This window comes from Ruditapes philippinarum, unplaced genomic scaffold (genome assembly GCF_026571515.1).
Source record: "Ruditapes philippinarum isolate M1 unplaced genomic scaffold, ASM2657151v2 ctg3093_1_1_1_1, whole genome shotgun sequence".
NCBI classification, from domain to species: Eukaryota; Metazoa; Mollusca; class Bivalvia; order Venerida; family Veneridae; genus Ruditapes; species Ruditapes philippinarum.
This window is the reverse complement of record NW_026863587.1, coordinates 51,037-70,651: the sequence shown is the minus strand read 5'-3', so window position 1 is coordinate 70,651 and position 19,615 is coordinate 51,037. Positions and strand designations below refer to the sequence as shown.

Here is a 19,615-nt window from a genome sequence, read left to right as displayed (position 1 = left end):
CAACTGACACAAGACTGCCATGCTGAAACAATACATAAATAAGTGAAATTATCGCCAGAAATAAACTCTTTCGTTATAAAAATGTGCTTTATTGCGAGAAGCAAATCTACATTTTTTGCATTTTATGTTTTTGAAAAAATAATTCTGTATTTTTTTTTTCATATTTTCAACTTCATAATTTAAACTATATTTCACTCGTGAACATCAGTTCCTATATTTCCCACATGGCTTAGAGCTATAAATATCATTACTTTTGGTATTCACTCTATGACATATAAATTGTGATGGTATCACGGTTATAAGGCACATTGGATTTACCAGAGCACAGTTCAGACACCGCATCATTCCTGGCCATGCTGCCGGGCAGCTTACCGATACAAGTTGTCTTCACTTTCGCCAGGAACTGATTACTTCTGTACATGCCAGAGCAGAGGTACAGTGCGAATGACCGTAGAAAGGATTTCATGATCAATCATAACGATAGTGACCTGCACCGTCCGGCAATCGAACCCGAGTCGACCGATTCACAGTCAAGTGCTTTAACTATTATGCTCCCGAACGATACCTTTTAATGTGAAATATACTAAAATACCACGGGGTATTTTATATGACAGCCAAAGTCTTCGATGTTTCTATAGAGAACTTGTTAGTTATCTAATTGCTGTCATAATAATGGGAATGAATAGTCGATACTTTTCTTTCCTCCGTTCTGAAGGGAATAGCCGACCGCGTCCAAAATAACGCTTATTTTTTTTACTCTATATATTTTCAAAAGCAACGTGACTGACAGTGTATTGAACATTTAATCATTGAACATAATTGGTTGAACTTTGAACAGAAATAGTGAAATCTAATATAACCATATAGATATCAGGTTTCTTAAATGAAATGATCTATATTGCGGCATATCTCACAGTGGCAAAAGATTCAATTCTCTTTTAAAAGAAAAATCACGAAAAAATAATTACGTTTTAAATTTTCGATTCGATGATTTGTTGCATATCTGTAAAAAAGTTTTAGAAAACATTACAGTTTATGCGCTTTTATCATATATATTGAAACAAAATTTGTGATTCTCGTGTGAAATATAAATAAGAATGAAATCAATTTGGATGATAATTAATTTCGGTGAGTAAAATTTTTTTTCTATTATCTTGTATGAGTTTAAATATACTTGTTGAAAGGAGCATATCTCCGGTGTATTTCATATTCATTTATGAAAATTTAAAAAAAACTATCCAATTACATGAAAATAGTGACAAAATAAAGTGGTTTAAACTAAAATAAGGCAAACGCATTTGTACAATGTTAACTGCTACATGGGTTTATTTTTCTATACTTCTTTCGCTCTTCATATTAAAATCTGCTCTTCTGCGAGCAAGCATCTGTAAGATTAACTAAATGCCATTATTTTCCTATTTAATAGTGAATTATATAAAACAAGTATTGCGATTTATATGTATTAAAAATGAAATATATAAATTATGTATTGACCAACTTAAAGTGACATTATGCCCATCTTAGGGTATATAGTGAGTGAACGGGTGAAGATCAAAATAAGTTTTCATTTTGCCATAATTCCTTTTAATTTAATAATTAAGTTCGCATAAACAATAAATAACACATCGATCTAAACGAAATGTCTGTAAATATCCATTAGAATTAACCTGAAACGCTTAGTTTATAAAAAGAGTGGGGCAGTCTTTTTAAATTTTAGGCAGATTTATAATTTGATACGAAACATTTTCCAATATCAACTGTTGGTCAAACACCATTTTGACAGTCAATCTTTTGAAATATAAAGTCAATTCAGCTTAACATGACTATGAAAATATGAGCATAATGTCAAAGATCCAAATATATTATGTAAAAGTTTAAAAGGCCACTGCTTTATGCAAAATATATAGAGGATATTTGTTAAGTTCAGTGTAAGATCGGAATATATTTCACCGGGTGAGCACCAAAAGGTGCGCCACTCGTGAAATATGAACTTTTGGTGTTCACAAGGTGAAATATATTTCGATCTTACACTACACTAAACAAATTTTCTTTTTATTACATGCATACAAACGTTTTAAAAAGACATTAAACCTAATACTGAATGAAAAGCGCGCCAAATAATAATACAACGTGACGTCATTTACGACGTAACGTCATTAAGTTGGTACCAAGTACTGTGCACGCTGGTATTTCACTGAAAGAACGTAAGGGGCTTAAATTCAAAACAGTGAAATTATCAAAGTGGTAATTTCACTGTATTAAACAGTGAAATTACCAGTTTTATATCATTGATATATTTCTATAAACCACCGAAAAGCATGTAATAAAAGTACTTATATTCATATTTTTGGGAAAAAACTATAGTAATAATGACATAAACTTCTTCTGTAATTCTAATGTTCAAAAGAAATTGTAATTATGAAATTGTATTTGAATAAAACGTTATGAATCAGAATAGTGACAAGCTTACACGCTTTGGACCCATAAATTGTAAATTATTTAACCTTGTGGTGGGTGAAATAGTCTATAGACCTAAAATTACTTCTACAAATTAGAGTCTAAAAATAACATTTGACAACCGTTTCTCTGACGTCTTAAACTATTCAATATTTTTTCATAAAATTTAAAAAGATGGTTTTTAAAAACCCTTTTTTGTAAAATATTTGCGAACATAAACATTTATTATTATAACTGAAAGTGTCTCAGCAATATAATTGCTATAGTTTTGTTAACGATGATTTCTAATTTATCTAACATGTTATCGAGAGCGCTAATTGAAGATAAATCAAAATGCATTTCTAAATATCTATTTTTAAGGCGAGACGAATTTAAAACAAGAGCTGTCCATCGATATCAGCATGCTTCGTTTTTTTTCTTTTGATAAATGCAAAATATGAAAATGGTATAACTGTGCAAAATTGCTTAACATAATTACCTACCCTTAATAGTTAAACATATAATACATTATTGAATTGAATGTCCCTGATGGTTCTCCAGAAATAAAGGCAAATATGGAGATATGAAATGGGCGATAACTGAGAAATGATTATGACATTTCAGGGTAATATTTACTTTAGAAATGCGTTTCAATTTTGTGAATGAACAAGTATTCCAAGTTTAAAGTTAACATCTGTGACGTGAATGGCCAAAAATATTAAAAACTTACCAAAATGTGCGAGGAACAAAAAAACCGTTTGATTTAAAAAAATGAAGTTCCCTATTTTTCATTACGGGAACCGATATCTGAAAATTAAAATATTTTGATAGATAGAACCATCACGATGCACACAGCCCAAATTTGTTGTACTGAATTTAATGATCTTAATGAAAAAAATTTAAACCCACAAACAAGGACATCGACAATTACTTTAACTAATTTTAGGGAATAAAATGCTTTTTAAATTTATTGTGAAAAAAAAGATATAAATTTTTAAAAAAATTTATTAAACACTGTTTATTTGGTCATACAAACTTTACTGTTTTTAATTTTCGAACATGGGCCCCAATTTTAAAAAGTGTCTAAAGGCCCCCTAGTGGAAAAATGTTTGGGAAAATTACCATAAAAACGTTTGTTTTTAGTTTTAAAAATTCAAAAAAATATGAGATCGATTATCAGATTATTCCTGTCTAATTATTCAATATTTTTTCCTGCATTTAGAGCATCTCAAACTTTACTCATTATGACAAATGTAAGTAAATATATATGTACACTGTACATGTATTTACAAAGTGTTGAACTTTCCACTTCATTACGAGTAACAATTAAACGATTTGACGAACTTCTTACCGGGCGGTACATTTGTAATCAGATATAGATATTTGCATATCAAGTGTCCCGAATACCATTTTAATATCACAAAAACAATGAATTATTATCAAAGAGTACTTTAAGAGACAGTCTTCTTGTCTAAACTGTCAACTTTTATTAATGGTTTTAGTGGCATTTTGAAATGATAATTATGTTTTGGATATTAACTCTTGTTTATCCCTAGTCACTAAAATAGGATCGATACATGATAATATAAAGTAAATGGTATAGATAAACGACTATATCAAGTGAGATCGTTTACCGTGCTTATTGTATGGTTTTCCTAAAACATTTAAATAAATGTCAGATATTCCAGTAAGGATATTGCTTGCTAATAACAAAAGAAACATATTGCAGTTATATCGATCAAAAAGAAACTTTTTAAATACATTTGTACGTCATCCTTCTAATCTCTTCATTTTTAAATCATTAAAGAAATTCAAAAGCTGACAAGATTGAAAGTTAAAGGACGCTATAAAACCTACCATTTTACTAATATTTTCCAAATTACTACGATGCGGCATTACATTTAGTTTAACCAGACGTAAAATAATATATTATTTCATCTACCAATACATTTTTATGCCCCCACAAAGTGGGGGGCATATAGCGTTGCACTTGTCCGCCCGTCCGTCCGTACGTATGTCTGTCCGTCCGTCCGTCTATCCGTACGTCCCAAAATCTTGTGAACGCAACACCTCTTAAACCGGATGGCAGATTTTGCTTAAACTTCCAGGGATGAACAACCTTAATGTGTAGATGGCAGTAAAGGAAGGAATTTTCGCTGGGACCAAATTTAACAGAATTATGGTCCTTTGCTGATTTTTTCACTATATACTATGTAGAAATTTTTTGAACGCAACTCCTCTTAAACCAGATTAAACTTCCAGGGTTGAACAACCTTAATGTGTAGATGGTAGTAAAGGAAGGAATTTTTTCCACGACCAAATTTAACAGAATTATGACCCTTTGTTGATTTTTTCACTGAATACCATATAGAAATTTTGTGAATGCAACTCCTCTTAAACCGGATGGCAGATTTTGCTTAAACTTCCAGTGATGAACAACCTTAATGTGTAGATGGTAGATAAGGAAGAATTTTCGCTGCGACCAAATTTAATAGAATTATGGCCCTTTGTTAATTTTTTCACTATATACCATATATATGTTGTCAGTGGGGGCATCCGTGTCCTTTGGACACAGTTCTAGTTATGACTAATGATACAATAGCTTGAAAAGATCGGGAGAAATGAATGACTTTATTATGTTCTCACAAAACTGTAAGCATTGATGATTCATAATTCTTCATGCTTCATCCACCATGTACTTATTTTCCCTAGAGTAGATAACCTCGCTTGATTACCTCTAACTCCATCAGTTATTATCACGGAGAGTATTGGGAGAGTCATAAAAATAAATTGAGTCAAAATATTTCGCTGTTATTACTGCGAAATGTAATACGGCTTACAAAAGTATTTAAAGTGATGTGACAGTGTATATGAAAATATATAATGAAAGACAGGGACATTACGCTATCAAAAGTTCATCATATTATTATAGTAAAGCAAATGATTAAATTGGAAAAAATAGAAACAAGACAAAATGTTTTTTATAAAATGCGTATGCATTCAGGCAACATATGCCAAACTAAATCCAAAATTTTATGACAGTTAACACGTGTATATAGTAAAAGACATTTTATTGTGAAATTATTATTTGACAAAAAGACTATAATAGCCTTTGTATACGCCGCATTAAGAACGTCAATTTGTAAAGATACAGTATTGTTGTTATCTTTTAACAATAAAAAAATATTTGTATACACAATTAATTATTATGCTATTTTTTTCTCCTTTCGGCACAATAGTTTATTGCAAATAGTGTATGCTTTTAGGGTTGGAGAACATTGTATTTTGCAATGGTGTTTAATTTTTTGAAGAAAAAAAACCCCACAGTATCTTGTATTATAAATTTGCATTTTAATACTTTTCATAAGATATGATATAGACAGTTTTCTGGGTTTTTTTTTCATGAGTTCAGACCTAATTTCGAATAGCAATACTGAAGAATTGGAATGAAGATAAATGTCTTTTTATTGTCTAAATCCATTGATCTCAATAACCAGGAGTAGTGATTATGGCGAGGTTTATTTTGCTGGTCCTCAATGGAAACATGGTCATGTTATTTGATTCACGTTCCTAGAATATTGATCAACACTCCATTATCATTTAGTACATTTGTTTGCTTTAATACATCAAAATAAACTTAATGAACACATTCAGATTTTGGCTTTCCGGTTGACGAGACTCGGTAATCCATTATGGTACCGTTCTATCAATTAGAACAAATGGATTTGCCTTCACGTTATTCAATATTGAATCAAATTACTCCGGAATATTAATAAATGTTTGGTTATCATTTTATGATTTGATGGCCTTAACGAATGCCTGACAAATAGCAAAAGCAAACTCATTAGTTACGTCGATTTCTATTTCTTCGATGTTTATAACAATTCCACAAAGTTCATTTTTTAGCATACTGCATAAATAATTGATTACAGTTTCAGACAGATATAACTAAATATAAATATTTTAAGTGTTTAAAAATCATAAACTTCATAGCATGAAAGATGAAGTTTGAGACAAAGTTAATTCAATAGCAATCAAGTGTGTTACAACTCCATGAGGAATCATTTACAATAAACGTAATACTTAAAAACAAGCACAGTGTGACACTCGCCTAAACCATTGGCCTGAGAAAACAACCATTAATACCTATGTTACTATATATAGTAACAAAATCTAGGGTATTTCAATGCCATTATGGCAAGATCTAGGTCATTATGCAATTTCGGCCGCCTTGCTACTCGGCATTATTTTTCCATAATGGGCGAGTGAATGAGCGTAAATTACGTAAACAAGTCTCGGTGACTTTCAAGATGGCTGCTGACGTTAAATGAACTACACAGTCACTTGCACATAGAAGTTAAATAAGATGACACAATCAATCGCAATCAACAACGCTTACATTGAAGATTGATACACAAATTACTTCTACTGTACTATACCCAAGACAAACATGACCCATAGAAATTCCGAAAAATGATTTCAGACTGACGGTTGAAAAAAAGATCGGGGGCATTTAGAGCCTGAAATCAGAAATTGTTCTTGAAAGAACAAAAGTTCATAAAAAAATGGAGATTAGAAACGTTATTCTCTCAAAAAATATAAGGAGTATTCATCGATATAAGCAATATTTTCTCACATTTATTTTGTGTTAACATGTTTTCTTAGTTAATCGAATAGTTATACTGACTGACAGATATTTATTTACATTGAGAACTGTCGTTTCTAAGAAAGAGCGACGACCAAGGATAGCGGCGATGTCTAAACTCCTCACAACGGTTACGTCACGCTTTTCTACTTTAACTAACTTTGTTTCTGTATTGATCAGGGGAAGTAACCGCTGCGGGGAGTTTGCTAAACGCCGTGTTTCGGGCATAGGTATTAAAGACGTTAATACTTGGTCGCTGTTCGCCATTATGCGATAATGACATTTGAGTCCATAATGTATTTCGGACCTGCGGCCCTCAAGCCATTATGCACATCTTTGGACCATTATCGCATAATGACGAGCAGCAACCAAGTATTAACCTCTAAATAATGTCATTCACTACTGTAATAAATTGACATATTTTATTCTTAAAAATATTCATTTCTGATGCTCTTGAAATAAATACAATCTTTTGAAACTTGCTAATTGTTACTTATTGATATTTATCTTCATCATTTTAAAAGTAATTCACGTTTTATTTTTAATGTCAAATACATCGGTAACGCATTTTGACGCCGGCGTTCAGTTACATATATTTATGGTAACTATCGTACTATATTATTTCTATAATGAAATGTTTCATGTTCATCAAGCACTTTATTTTATGATTCGACAGCGTGTTTGTTCTGCAAATATTTGAACAGTTTCAATGATTGGACAAAACCCAATGCAATCATGCATAGATAGGAAATGGTAACAGGAAATGTTTTCATGATCTTGGTGACAATTAAATCATAATTATATAAAAAGCTTATTTCGATGTTATATATTAAAAGGATATTCAGGCAAAATAATGACAAAAATATAAAAATTAACTTATGTACTCAAATCACGCTAAAATGACATTTCTTGAAGTTTCAGCATGAATTTTTGTTTAAATTCTAAATATTTTGGGTTTGAAGCGTAAATATATCTTTATATGTTGAACAAAATCTAGACCCGAATAAAATCGCCAAATAGTTTTAAAACAAGTCACATGACTTGAACAAACCCTTAAAGTAACAATAACAGGTATTATGGATATTGTATGATTGATACAAGTTTAAGTCATTCATTTGACATGTTCTTTAACGTTTCCAGAGTTCACTTTGACAACTTAAGTGAAATCCTAGCGCTCTAACCTGACCCACGCGGGTCAAGTTAGGAAACCACCATTTTATTCTTTGTATGGAGGAAAGTTTTGTTCCTTTGACTGTCTAATATATTCATTTTGAGGGCATTTACAGAATAATGACTGAAAAACTCAAAACTAAGAAATGAAAATTTTGCCTGTGTCAAAATATTCAATTAAACTTACAGTAATGAAATCATTTCGCTAATGTTGTGAGACCCCTCTGCTTTTTGTGATTTCGAAATCAATTTGTTTCTCTGTATATTTACATGTATATGTTAGCAATAAAATATGATTAGACAAAGAAGAAAATTCTTTTGTGACATATTCTAATTTATATCAAATAAATAAGTGCAATGCTACAATGAGTGTTTTTGCAGTGATTCATATATGACGTACATAAAATCCTCTTTACCCCTTTAATATCACATTTTCATCCTGAAAATGTTGGCATTTGAGACACTCAAATAAAATGTCTGATGACGGTTCCAAAACATATGAAAATAATTGTAATTATAGTAACTAAACTTTCTATGTTTGTTCTGTATTGAAGTATCTATGTACGACGTTAGCAAACATGTTTCGTTTTTACTTTTATATGGTACATAATTTCAGGTTTATTATATTTGATGACGTCATTAAGCATATGTGACGCCTACACCGCATATGATGCGATGGTTCTACAGAGTACGCTGGCCACCAACTATTCCACTAAAGTCCGGCCATCAACGACAACAGTTGTCGATATCACATTCGGTCTGATGCACATTACTGAGCTCGTAAATATATTTAGTTATATTTGACATAAATGTTCAATATTCTTTACATTATACTTACTTTTAATTTCTTTGACAAATTATCTCCCTTGTTAAATAAATAAATATAATTATGTAAATAGTATAAATTCTTTAACCGTTGATTGAACTGCATTATATCCTTAACTCTTTAACTTTTATTATTATTATTATTATTATTATTATTATTATTATTATTATTATTATTATTATTATCATTATTATTATCATAATTATTATTATTATTATAATCATTATTATTATAATTATTATTATTACTATTATTCTTATTATTATTATTGTTATCATTATCATTATCATTTTTTATTATTATTCAATTCAATTCAATTCAAATATCTTTATTCACCCATTATTATTATCAGTATTATTATTATTATTATTATCATTATTATTATTATTATTATACTTTTCGTTGACTAAGTACAGTTACTGTAAGTATTCAGATGAGTATAAAGACGACCAAACAAAGGCGTATATTTTTACAATTAAGTCACTATGATTATCTTTTTATTTGAAGTCAACTGATAAATTAACAAATAAACGACATAAAAAATGAAATAATAATAGCATATGACATGAATTAAAGTGAATTGGTCAACAATGGACACAAGTTTACTAACACATTTCAAATGTCAATAAAAACGATAGAAATGTATCATTTGGATATTCTTGTAAAATATTTTAATGAGTATTGTCATTTATGTGATAGTTAATAATATTTTTTCTAGAACAATTTATTATTTGCTGTATAAAGATAATGTTATGTTGTATCGGAACATGAAGCTCAAACTTATCAACAGGACATCCATATATATTTTTGTTTTGTGTTACCACGTATACTACTAAATACTATCAACAATATTATTAAATTTTATTGTATAACTGGCCTTCCATGATGGACTAATTCACTTTTATGACTAGCATTTATTATGTTTTGCTCTTGTGTAAACTGTCGGCCTTTTAGAACATGTTGTTTTGTGTTTCAGAACATTGTTAATCAGCAGATACATATTGTTGGATTCCTGCTCGCTGTAAGTACATTATCTCTCATATATCATATAACATTATAACATTATACATTAATTAACACTCATGGGATTTGTACATCGATACTGAAATAATATAACAGCTTTATACCACATAATATAATATATTTTACTGTAATAATGACTGGGTATAATAGATATACAATCAATCCAGTCTGTTGACGACATGTGGAGAATTAAAAAAATGTTTACTTGATAAAAAATATTTCTGCACTGTTATAGAGTAGGGAAGTAAAAATCTGGCATAAAGTGACCAGTGCTCAACACTTTTAAAATGACCTTTATAAAAGGTTCAACTGTATATTGATGAAGGTACAAAAAGATAGCTAGATTCCCCTATAACATAAATAATAACTGTTTAAACCTACGAAAGCTCCATGTGATAAAAGTCATACAATAAGTATACATAAATACATTTTATAATGTAGAGTTAATTTGTTTCGAAACATAAATTTGATTCATTGAATGATTGGAAATCAAACTTGAATATCCGTTTTTAAAATTGACAATTTGATAATTGTACACACAGATGATTTTTCAGCAAAGGTATTTTATGATTGCACACCGTATTACCGGCGGCAGTGATGGCAGATCACTGCAGTGATGGCAGATAGCTGAAATTTACCAATCGGTACAGGTAGGTTATAAATTTGGTTGGTATTATTATATTACACAAATACGGCCAATTTCATTGCTATGAAACTATTGTCCATTGACTGGAGATACTGTTAGTTAATTTTGGACTCGTTTTTCCTGTTTTTAGACTATTTTGAGCAGGATAAAAGTGACAGCTTCGGAAAAATCCTTGAAAATGTCTGTTTTTTGTTCAAAATATCTCAAGTTTTAACTAAATGGCAGGATTTCGTGTTATTAATATAGACATTCATCCATTGGGGTCACGCGAGCCAAATATCTACCCCGTGAGTCTTTTCTTGAAAGTTTTATAGACGTTAAATCTGGTCTGGTTGAAGAAAAAATGCTGCCGTTGTAGGCAGATACTTATTTTAAATGCTGCCGTCGATTGCAGAAATACCATGAAAGTGGCTAACATTCTGACAGAAAATCAAGGTCAATCTTTTATCAATTCCTCTATTCTTTGCGCCCTTTTAGTCGGAATTGAGACGTTAAACTATTATTTCTAATATTTTCTCAAGAAAAAAAAAGTAATTAATGCGGTATGTGCATCGAAAAAGCTTTTTAGCAACACGCAGATACAATACAAAAAGTGATGATTTAATACGACCAAATTGCACTATAAATAGAGCAATTAAGATGGAGAAATTCATTTACCTATATTCATGCATGTGTGCTTGATATGTTGTGTCTGTCAGTTACATGCATACAATACCATATGTATCTTAAGTTTAGCAGCGCATAATTCATTGCCTTTTCAAGACATAACGCCATTTGCATATTACAGCTGTAACTTCAGTAAGTGGATATTCTTTTGCTTGCATATGACATTATTTTCTCGAGGTAATAATGTTCATCGCTTTATGACATATCAAATCTGAAACTTACTTAGTCGGCGCTAGTGCTGCAGAATATAAGTTACTAAATCGAGGTAATATAGGGGAGACTATTAAGCTTGCAACTGACAAGATCTGTGGACATCAGTGTATCATACAACAATATATGTTAATGTAAAATGGAGATTAAGACAATATTATGGACAGTTCAAATATTTTCCTATATTATCATGTTCTTGAAAAACACGACAACGTGGATTCATTTCTTTAAATTTTCATGTTTGAAATCGCGTTGTATGTCCACCTTACTGTTAGTACTGTTGTTAATATTTTAGCATAGTAAATGTAATTCAAAGGCAAACTACAACGCGATTTCAAACATGAAAATTTAAAGAAATGAATCCACGTTGTCGTGTTTTCCAAGAACTTGATTTTTCCGAAGCTGTCACTTCACTTTTAACCTGCTCAAAATAGTCTAAAAACAGGAAAAACGAGTCCAAAATTAACTAATAGTATCTCCAGTCAATGGACAATAGTTTCATAGCAATGAAATGGGCAGTATTTGTGTAATATAATAATACCAACCAAATTTATAACCTACATGTACCGAGCGGTAAATTCCAGCTATCTGCCATCACTGCAGTGATCTGCCATCACTGCCGCCGGTAATACGGTGTGGATTGGAAAATAAATTTGTGAATATTAGTGACAAATTGTTTATGCATGTGACCTTTATTCTTACCTATCTCTTACACAATTTAAAATTAGAAAACGTTTGTTTGTCTTTTCAGTCTTTAACGTTTATGTAATTGCAATTTGTTTTTTCTTCTATAGGCATGGACAGATGATCGGTTGGTATGGACTGCCACTGATCATGGGAACATGGATTCAGTTTATATACGTCTATCTGATATTTGGTCACCAGCATTAGTTCTCAACAATGCGTAAGTTGTGAAATATAAACCAATTAATGAATTTAATAAGGTCTCAATCTCAATTGGTAAAACGCACATTGATAAAATGTGTGTTTTCCTCATTAAAACGCAAATCGGGGGCTCAGCGCAAGACTTTTCTAACTCTGTTTTTTAAATACCTCTGACCATGGGAACATGGATTCATTTGACCCAAGACCACAGTTATTTCTACAATATGTTTTTTGTATGTATTTTGAATGAAAATGCATTTTTCTAAACGTTCTAAATAAAATCCATTTACCTCGACTTTGTAGAACTATCCGTTTGTTGTAGAGAGGGGTTGACCCCCTACTTTTTTAATATTTCACTTTTATGAAGTGCGTATTAAGATGTGCTGTCCTGACGGCCGTAAACAAGCAAAACACCCATGTCGTAAATGATCAAAATGTGCATATTTATAAACGTCTGTATGATATTTTGTCGAACAATGCGTCGTAAGTTGGAACCCAAAGTGCGTTTGAGTCTTAAAGTGTTACAAAGCATATTCAACTTGAAACTGAATGTTACTGTTTGCTGATGTTAATTGTTGTTAATGTAACCTTATACATTAATTTGTATTATGTTCTTATTTTTATCATTATTGTTTAGATACAGTAAGTGAAAATTTACTAAAGTGAACTCTGTATCATACATATCATATTAGATCTACTGTCTCTCTCAGAATATTAAACATGATTTCATAATATGTTGTGACGTATACAAATTCGAGTTGTGCCTGTACGTGTCATTTAACTTGCAAATAAGCATATTGTTTTATATATTTCAGTGCGGATGAAATACAAATGATCAATGATGACTCAGACCTATCAAGTGTGGATGTTCATTTATCTAACGACGGAACCGCCATCTGGCTTGCACCTGCTAATTTTGTAGCTCAGTGTACAATCAATATTCAATATTATCCCTTCGATTCACAAATATGTTTCTTTGTGGTAAGTATATTGTCTTTGGGTAGATAAACACGTAAATAACAAATGAGCCGCGCCATGACAAAACCAACATACATTTGTAATACGTTTGCGACCAGCATGGATCCAGACCAGCCTGCGCATCCGCGCAGTCTGATCAGGACACATGTTGTTCGCTTACTAACCCTATATTATGTAGAAATCCTGATAGCGAACGCGGATGCGCAGACTGGTCTTGATCCACGCTGGTTGCAAACGCATTATTATGGTTTTGTAATGGCGCGGGTCAAATATAGATATAACAGACGACTTTTATCGTCTGCTCTTAATCATCGTTTTAACCTTAACCCTATTTAATATCTTCAATAGACTTGTCCATGTTTCTATCTGAACAAACACATTCATCATTGCAAAAAATATTTAGAATGAGTACTGTCCAGAAAGTGAACTGTTTGACTGCACTGGTATATTGATTAGAATATGTTGTCGACAGCAAAGCCGAAACTAAAGACAATTACATTTGTATTTTCTATTAAAGTATCAGGCAAGTGAAAATTATATTTTATTGTTAACCATACATAATCCAGTAATCACAGGAAATTACGATCTGATTAATAAGTGCATCTTCGTTCTATGTCCCAATGAATAAGAAGTATTGGTTAAATTCAATATGTTTATAAATCAATTATAATCAATAAGACAGGATATTAAAGTTAATTTGAAATAATTCACATAAGCAGTGTATTCCATCAACGTACTGACAACGTACTACAGCTATTTTTTAAATGGTCGATTTCCGAAAGAGTTATGATAAAGAGCGTCTCTGTTATTTAACACACATGAATATTGTACATAAACGGAATAAAATGCTCCGGAGCAATAATTTTGTAAATGCGCCTTTGCATTTGTTTTTAATGCAATTTAATACCATATTTCTTTCTTACAAGCATTTAAGAAGTATTTTCAATTCAAATTTTGTTTTTTGCAGCAGAAATATAGCTTGAGCACTAGTTAAAGCGTATGTATGGAAACTAAAAGAACATATTAACTTAATCTGATATTAACTTGTTATTCAGGTTTCATCTTGGCTTTATTTAGCAAACGATTTACAAATTGGAGGGTCAGGCCTGACTATCAATATGGATCTGTATGAGCAAAACGGTGAATGGGATATCATCAGTTCTTCTGTAGAAAATATTACAAGGTAAAAAAAAGATAGACACAACTTGGTAAAATACGACCTCAAATGTTACAGTAAAATACCACCTCAAATGTTACAGTAAAATACCACCTCAAATGTTACAGTAAAATACCACCTCAAATGTTACAGTAACTATCACCTCAAATGTTACAGTAGAATACCACCTCAAATGTTATAATGCAAACAAAACATGGTACACATAGAAAATATTACAACAAGGTTATCTTATTATAGAATATCATAGACCTTCATAGCTTTATGTAAAATCATTTTTCGTGTGTTTAATAAGATTTCTATTAGATTAAAGAGAAAATTAGCATGCATATACGACACTGTAAATCATTTAACCTGGTTATGAACTTGAAAAACTACAGTAATAGCATCCATATGGAGTTAACTTCTACATTCCTATTTATACTGTTTTCTATCAAAAGTAATTATAACTCAGACAAAGAAGTAACTATTTTATGTAATGTTTATTTTTGTCTATAATTTATTGATTTTGTTTTTCAACGAACAGCTTTTTTTTTTATTTAGTCACATTTTTATGCCAACAAACAACACATTATTAACATTTCTGCGTTATCTTCCAGGATTTTAATGACACATCCTCTACCTGGCGTAAAATTTACTCTCTCCTTGAAGAGGAAATATTCGTACTACCTCATGAACATGATACTTCCGGTTATTGTTTTGGCTTTAATGGCGCCATTTGTGTTTATACTTCCGGTTGAAAGCGGGGAGAAGATGGGCTATTGTTTGACCATCCTTTTGTCGTTGTCTGTAGTTATGACACTAGTATCAGAAAGTATTCCCCCAACATCTACTCATATTTGTGTTCTCAGTAAGTAGGAATATTTCTACAATCAACAAACTATTATGCGGTTACTTTGTCAGATTGTCTGGTTTCTATAGTATTCCTATGATATTATAAATTAAACAGAACTTAATTAAATGTTACAGTTTTTATTTAACTTGACCGTTATTAATTTTAGAGAAACTAAACTACATTAGAACAATTTCTAAATGGTCAAATTGCAGTAATCAAAAATACATACAGTCATTGTTAACAACACCTTAAGTGCCAAGCTTACGAGGAAGTTTTGGCTACCATTTGGTTCTGGAGTTCTATTTTGGTAAAATGCACTAATTGCGTTTAATTAAGTAGTTTATACTAACGAAGTTCGTATAATCCGTAATTTAGATCAGTTACAAGAAAATTGTCCAATTCGAAGAGGTTTTTTTTCAACATGATTAATTTGAATATGGAAATATCTTCTTTTTATTTAACACTAGGTGTTTATCTCCTGCTTACATTTATAATATGTTCTCTGGAGACGTTACTGACGGTGTTGACCTGTAGAATTCACGATTTTCATCAAAAGGGATACAAGATGGGCCCAAAGTTACAGAGCTTGACGATTGTCCTTGCCAAAATAACCAGAAGCCAGTGAGTGATTGTTAACTTGTTCTCGCTGTTATAGTAGAAATTAAAACAGAAAATACAATGTAAGTCTGGAGGTACATATAACAAGATGCGTCAGATCATTCAAATTCTTGCAAGTACATATATAAAGTGGCACCAGATCATTCAAAACCAGGCAAGTATATATAACAAGATGCGCCAGGTCGTTCAAAACCAGTCAAATACATATAATTAGATGTCCCAGGTCATTCAAAACCAGGCAAGTATATATAACAAGATGTGCCAGGTCGTTCAAAACAAGATATGCCAATTCATTCAAAACCAGGCAAGTTTATATAACAAGATGTGCCAGGTCGTTCAAAACCAGATATGCCAATTCATTCAAAACCAGGCAAGTTTATATAACAAGATGTGCCAGGTCGTTCAAAACAAGATACGCCAATTCATTCAAAACCAGGCAAGTACATATAACAAGATGTGCCAGGTCGTCAAAACAAGATACGCCAATTCATTCAAAACCAGGCAAGTACATATAGCAAGATGCCCCAGATTATTCAAAACCAGGCAAGTACATATAACAAGATGCGCCAGATCATTCAAAAACCAAGCACGTAAATATAAAAAGAGGCGCCAGATCATTCGAAACCAGGAAAGTATATATAACAAGATGCGCCAGATCATTCAAAAACCTAGCACGTAAATATAAAAAGAGGCGCCAGATTATTCAAAACACGGGAAGTATATAACAAGATGCACCAGATCATTCAAGAACCTAGCACGTAAATATAAAAAGAGGCGCCAGATAATTTTAAAACCAGGCAAGTATATATATATAATTAGATGCGCCAGATTATTCAAAAACCTAGCACGTAAATATAAAAAGAGGCGCCAGATCATTTAAAACCAGTCAAGTATATATAACAAGATGCGCCATGTCGTTAAACAAGATGCGCCATATTGGTCAAAATTTGGCAAGTATACGAGATAAAAAAAGGTGACAGATTATTCAAATCCTGGCAAGTACATATAACAAGAGGCGTCAGATTATTCAAAATATGGAAGGCTTACTCAAACCGAGTCGACAGTGTGGGCAAGCTTGGCTTTGTAACACCTAGTATTTGGTCATTTTTTGGTTCTACTTTATGTGGCTGTTGTATTAGATTAAATTTCCTACGATAATTTTAGAATTATTTCATTAGATGGGTGTTTTTTACATATCAATAAGATATATAGGTATGTTAAAATATGTAAGAAGGTACTTTATTTTCAACTGAACTACGACTCAAAATTTGTTACGTTCTTCAGAAAGGGTTTTAAGAAAGTTTTGTAAGTTTCAGAAAATTCGATAAAAGCCACCATAAGCTCTTCTTTACTTTTATTTTAAGTAATATGCTAAATACATGTATATAAACTGTTGGTCTATAATTCTTTAATCACATCGTTCCCACTTCGTTTCTAGCAAAATTTATGAAAACAACAGCACAGGGGCAACATCTAAAATTAACTTGACCGTAGAAAAGAGTGACCTAAAGCTACATGAGTCAGTTAATTCAACTACAGAAAAAATGAAAGGCAAGGCATGGGCAGAAGAAACGAACGACAATAGGAGCGAATTCGAAGCAGACGAGACTGGCTTCCAGGAGTTTGCTCTAGTGTTTGACAAGTTTAACTTCTTTTTGTTTTCTCTTATTACAACAATAGTGACCATAGTTTCCATGGTAATACTCCGAGTGGGCGGTGCCCAAACCTAGTGCTTGTTTTCTCGGACTTTAAATGGCTGCTGTGTTAAAGAAATAATTGAACATGTACTGAATGAACACCAACGATAACAAAAGTTTTTGGTACTTTTTGGTACATTGTTTCGATCAATATGACAACGTGATCTAATTTATTTTAATTAACCTATTTGTTATAAAATGATGACATTTGTAGTATCCATTACATAAACATAATTGATAGATGGTATATTGTGTTGTTCATGTCTATCTTTATTCGTTTTTAAATTATTTTTAATGTGTCTACCAAATTGCGAGGTAACAGTTTATAACCATGTTCTAAATATTAATAACATGAAAGATATTATGAAGTTCAGTAACTTGTGTTAATGTCTAATAATGAAGATGATAGCAACATATAGTGTTAAACAGGAGTCTGAAGTGCTGCATAACCCTGGTTAACATAATCAAAGTGGTAAAACCTCTACCTATAGGCAAGTGTTTACAGATAGGAGTCATGACACGAAAGATCTTAAAAAATTCGCTTCTTTTTTATGGATGAAACATTAACTTTGTAACGGAACCTCTATAAGACTGAGTGTTTTGACTTGAAATTATACATGGGAAAAAACCCGCATCAAGTTGGATAAAAGAATTAAATACAATTGTCTCCCTTTTTATGCATCCATACACATATACCTTAAAAGATGGGCAACGAAATGGATAGACGTACCGTCTTCATCTTTTTTGGGGGGAGCAAATTTCTGACAAAAGAAAAGAATCAGCTGCTGTTTGTTCCATATACCCTCAATGTACGAGTGATAATTAGCTAGAAACTATTACACAATTCTTATCGATAGTAAAACTATTTGGTAGCGGTTTGAGATCTTGTTAAATTTTAAATTGTATCCATTTTTCACATTATAACAGTTATTTTAAGAAAACAATGTATTGATATTTATGTACTATCATTGGCCTATAATTAGAACAAATATGATTTTATGGGACTTTAGTATAGGTCTGTTTATGGTACTTACTTCAGTGCCATAATTTTTAAATGATAATTGTAATTTGGCTGGATTTGTTAGTTATATACGAGTATAAATGACATAATATTCATATATACGAAGAAGAAAAAAAGTGCGTAAAGTGGGAAGTGGAACGTAATCTTTCATTTTTTATTATAATAAATATATTATTAATTACAAATAATGCTTTTTTTCACTATCTGAAATTCTGTAATGAACCTGTTGTTGGTAGTAATACTGATGTTGACAATGAGTTATCATATATTATATATGTCAGGAAATATTAAACGTATACCATTCAATATGATTCAGAGTTTAGTAAATTACACATATTGTATGTAAACATAAAAATGATAAAAGTAAGAACATTATACAAATGTATAATACCATGTCGAATACCATCTGTATTGTAACATTAAATACATAATGAACGTCTGTATCAACTGAATAACAACTGAACCAACTCCTTTGATCTTTAAAACATGTATTCGCCTGAATTGGCAATATTTGCAGTTACTACATGGATATGCAGTTCGATTGGTTATACAAGTAAAATGTAGCATATTGTTTTATTTATTTTAAAACAATCGTTGTTTCATTTAACAACAGCTGATAAGAGCCTGGTAAATTTTTCATCTTTTATTCACTAGAAAGACAATGAAAAATGCATTTTAAAAAGATGCGGTAAAAATCCTGTATCCATATGATACGGTTGCCGGATTTATACGACAGTTTGATAGATGTTTTACCTTTAGCCCTTTTTGTAGACTTAAGGCATTTT

The 19,615-nt window shown here is 31.3% G+C and overlaps 1 protein-coding gene across 1 annotated transcript; it reads left to right on the top strand.

Moving 5' to 3' along the window:
* The first annotated feature begins 369 nt into the window (after positions 1 to 369).
* On the top strand, positions 370 to 18,376 carry LOC132722598 (acetylcholine receptor subunit alpha-like 2). The gene is made up of 9 exons (XM_060707119.1): positions 370 to 1,128; positions 8,868 to 9,031; positions 10,054 to 10,098; positions 12,417 to 12,526; positions 13,323 to 13,488; positions 14,541 to 14,668; positions 15,259 to 15,509; positions 15,962 to 16,115; positions 17,551 to 18,376. Exons 1-9 carry the CDS (start codon positions 1,098 to 1,100, stop codon positions 17,840 to 17,842), a joined length of 1,341 nt encoding a protein of 446 aa, XP_060563102.1. The 5' UTR covers positions 370 to 1,097; the 3' UTR covers positions 17,843 to 18,376.
* Positions 18,377 to 19,615: the final 1,239 nt, after the last annotated feature.

Excerpts from the sequence above, each read along its gene's own strand:
- LOC132722598 (XM_060707119.1), top strand. The coding sequence starts at position 1,098 with ATGAAATCAATTTGGATGATAATTAATTTCG. Across the intron at positions 1,129-8,867 it reads TTGGATGATAATTAATTTCG|GTTTATTATATTTGATGACG; the intron begins GTGAGTAAAATT and ends ACATAATTTCAG. Across the intron at positions 12,527-13,322 it reads GCATTAGTTCTCAACAATGC|TGCGGATGAAATACAAATGA; the intron begins GTAAGTTGTGAA and ends TATATATTTCAG.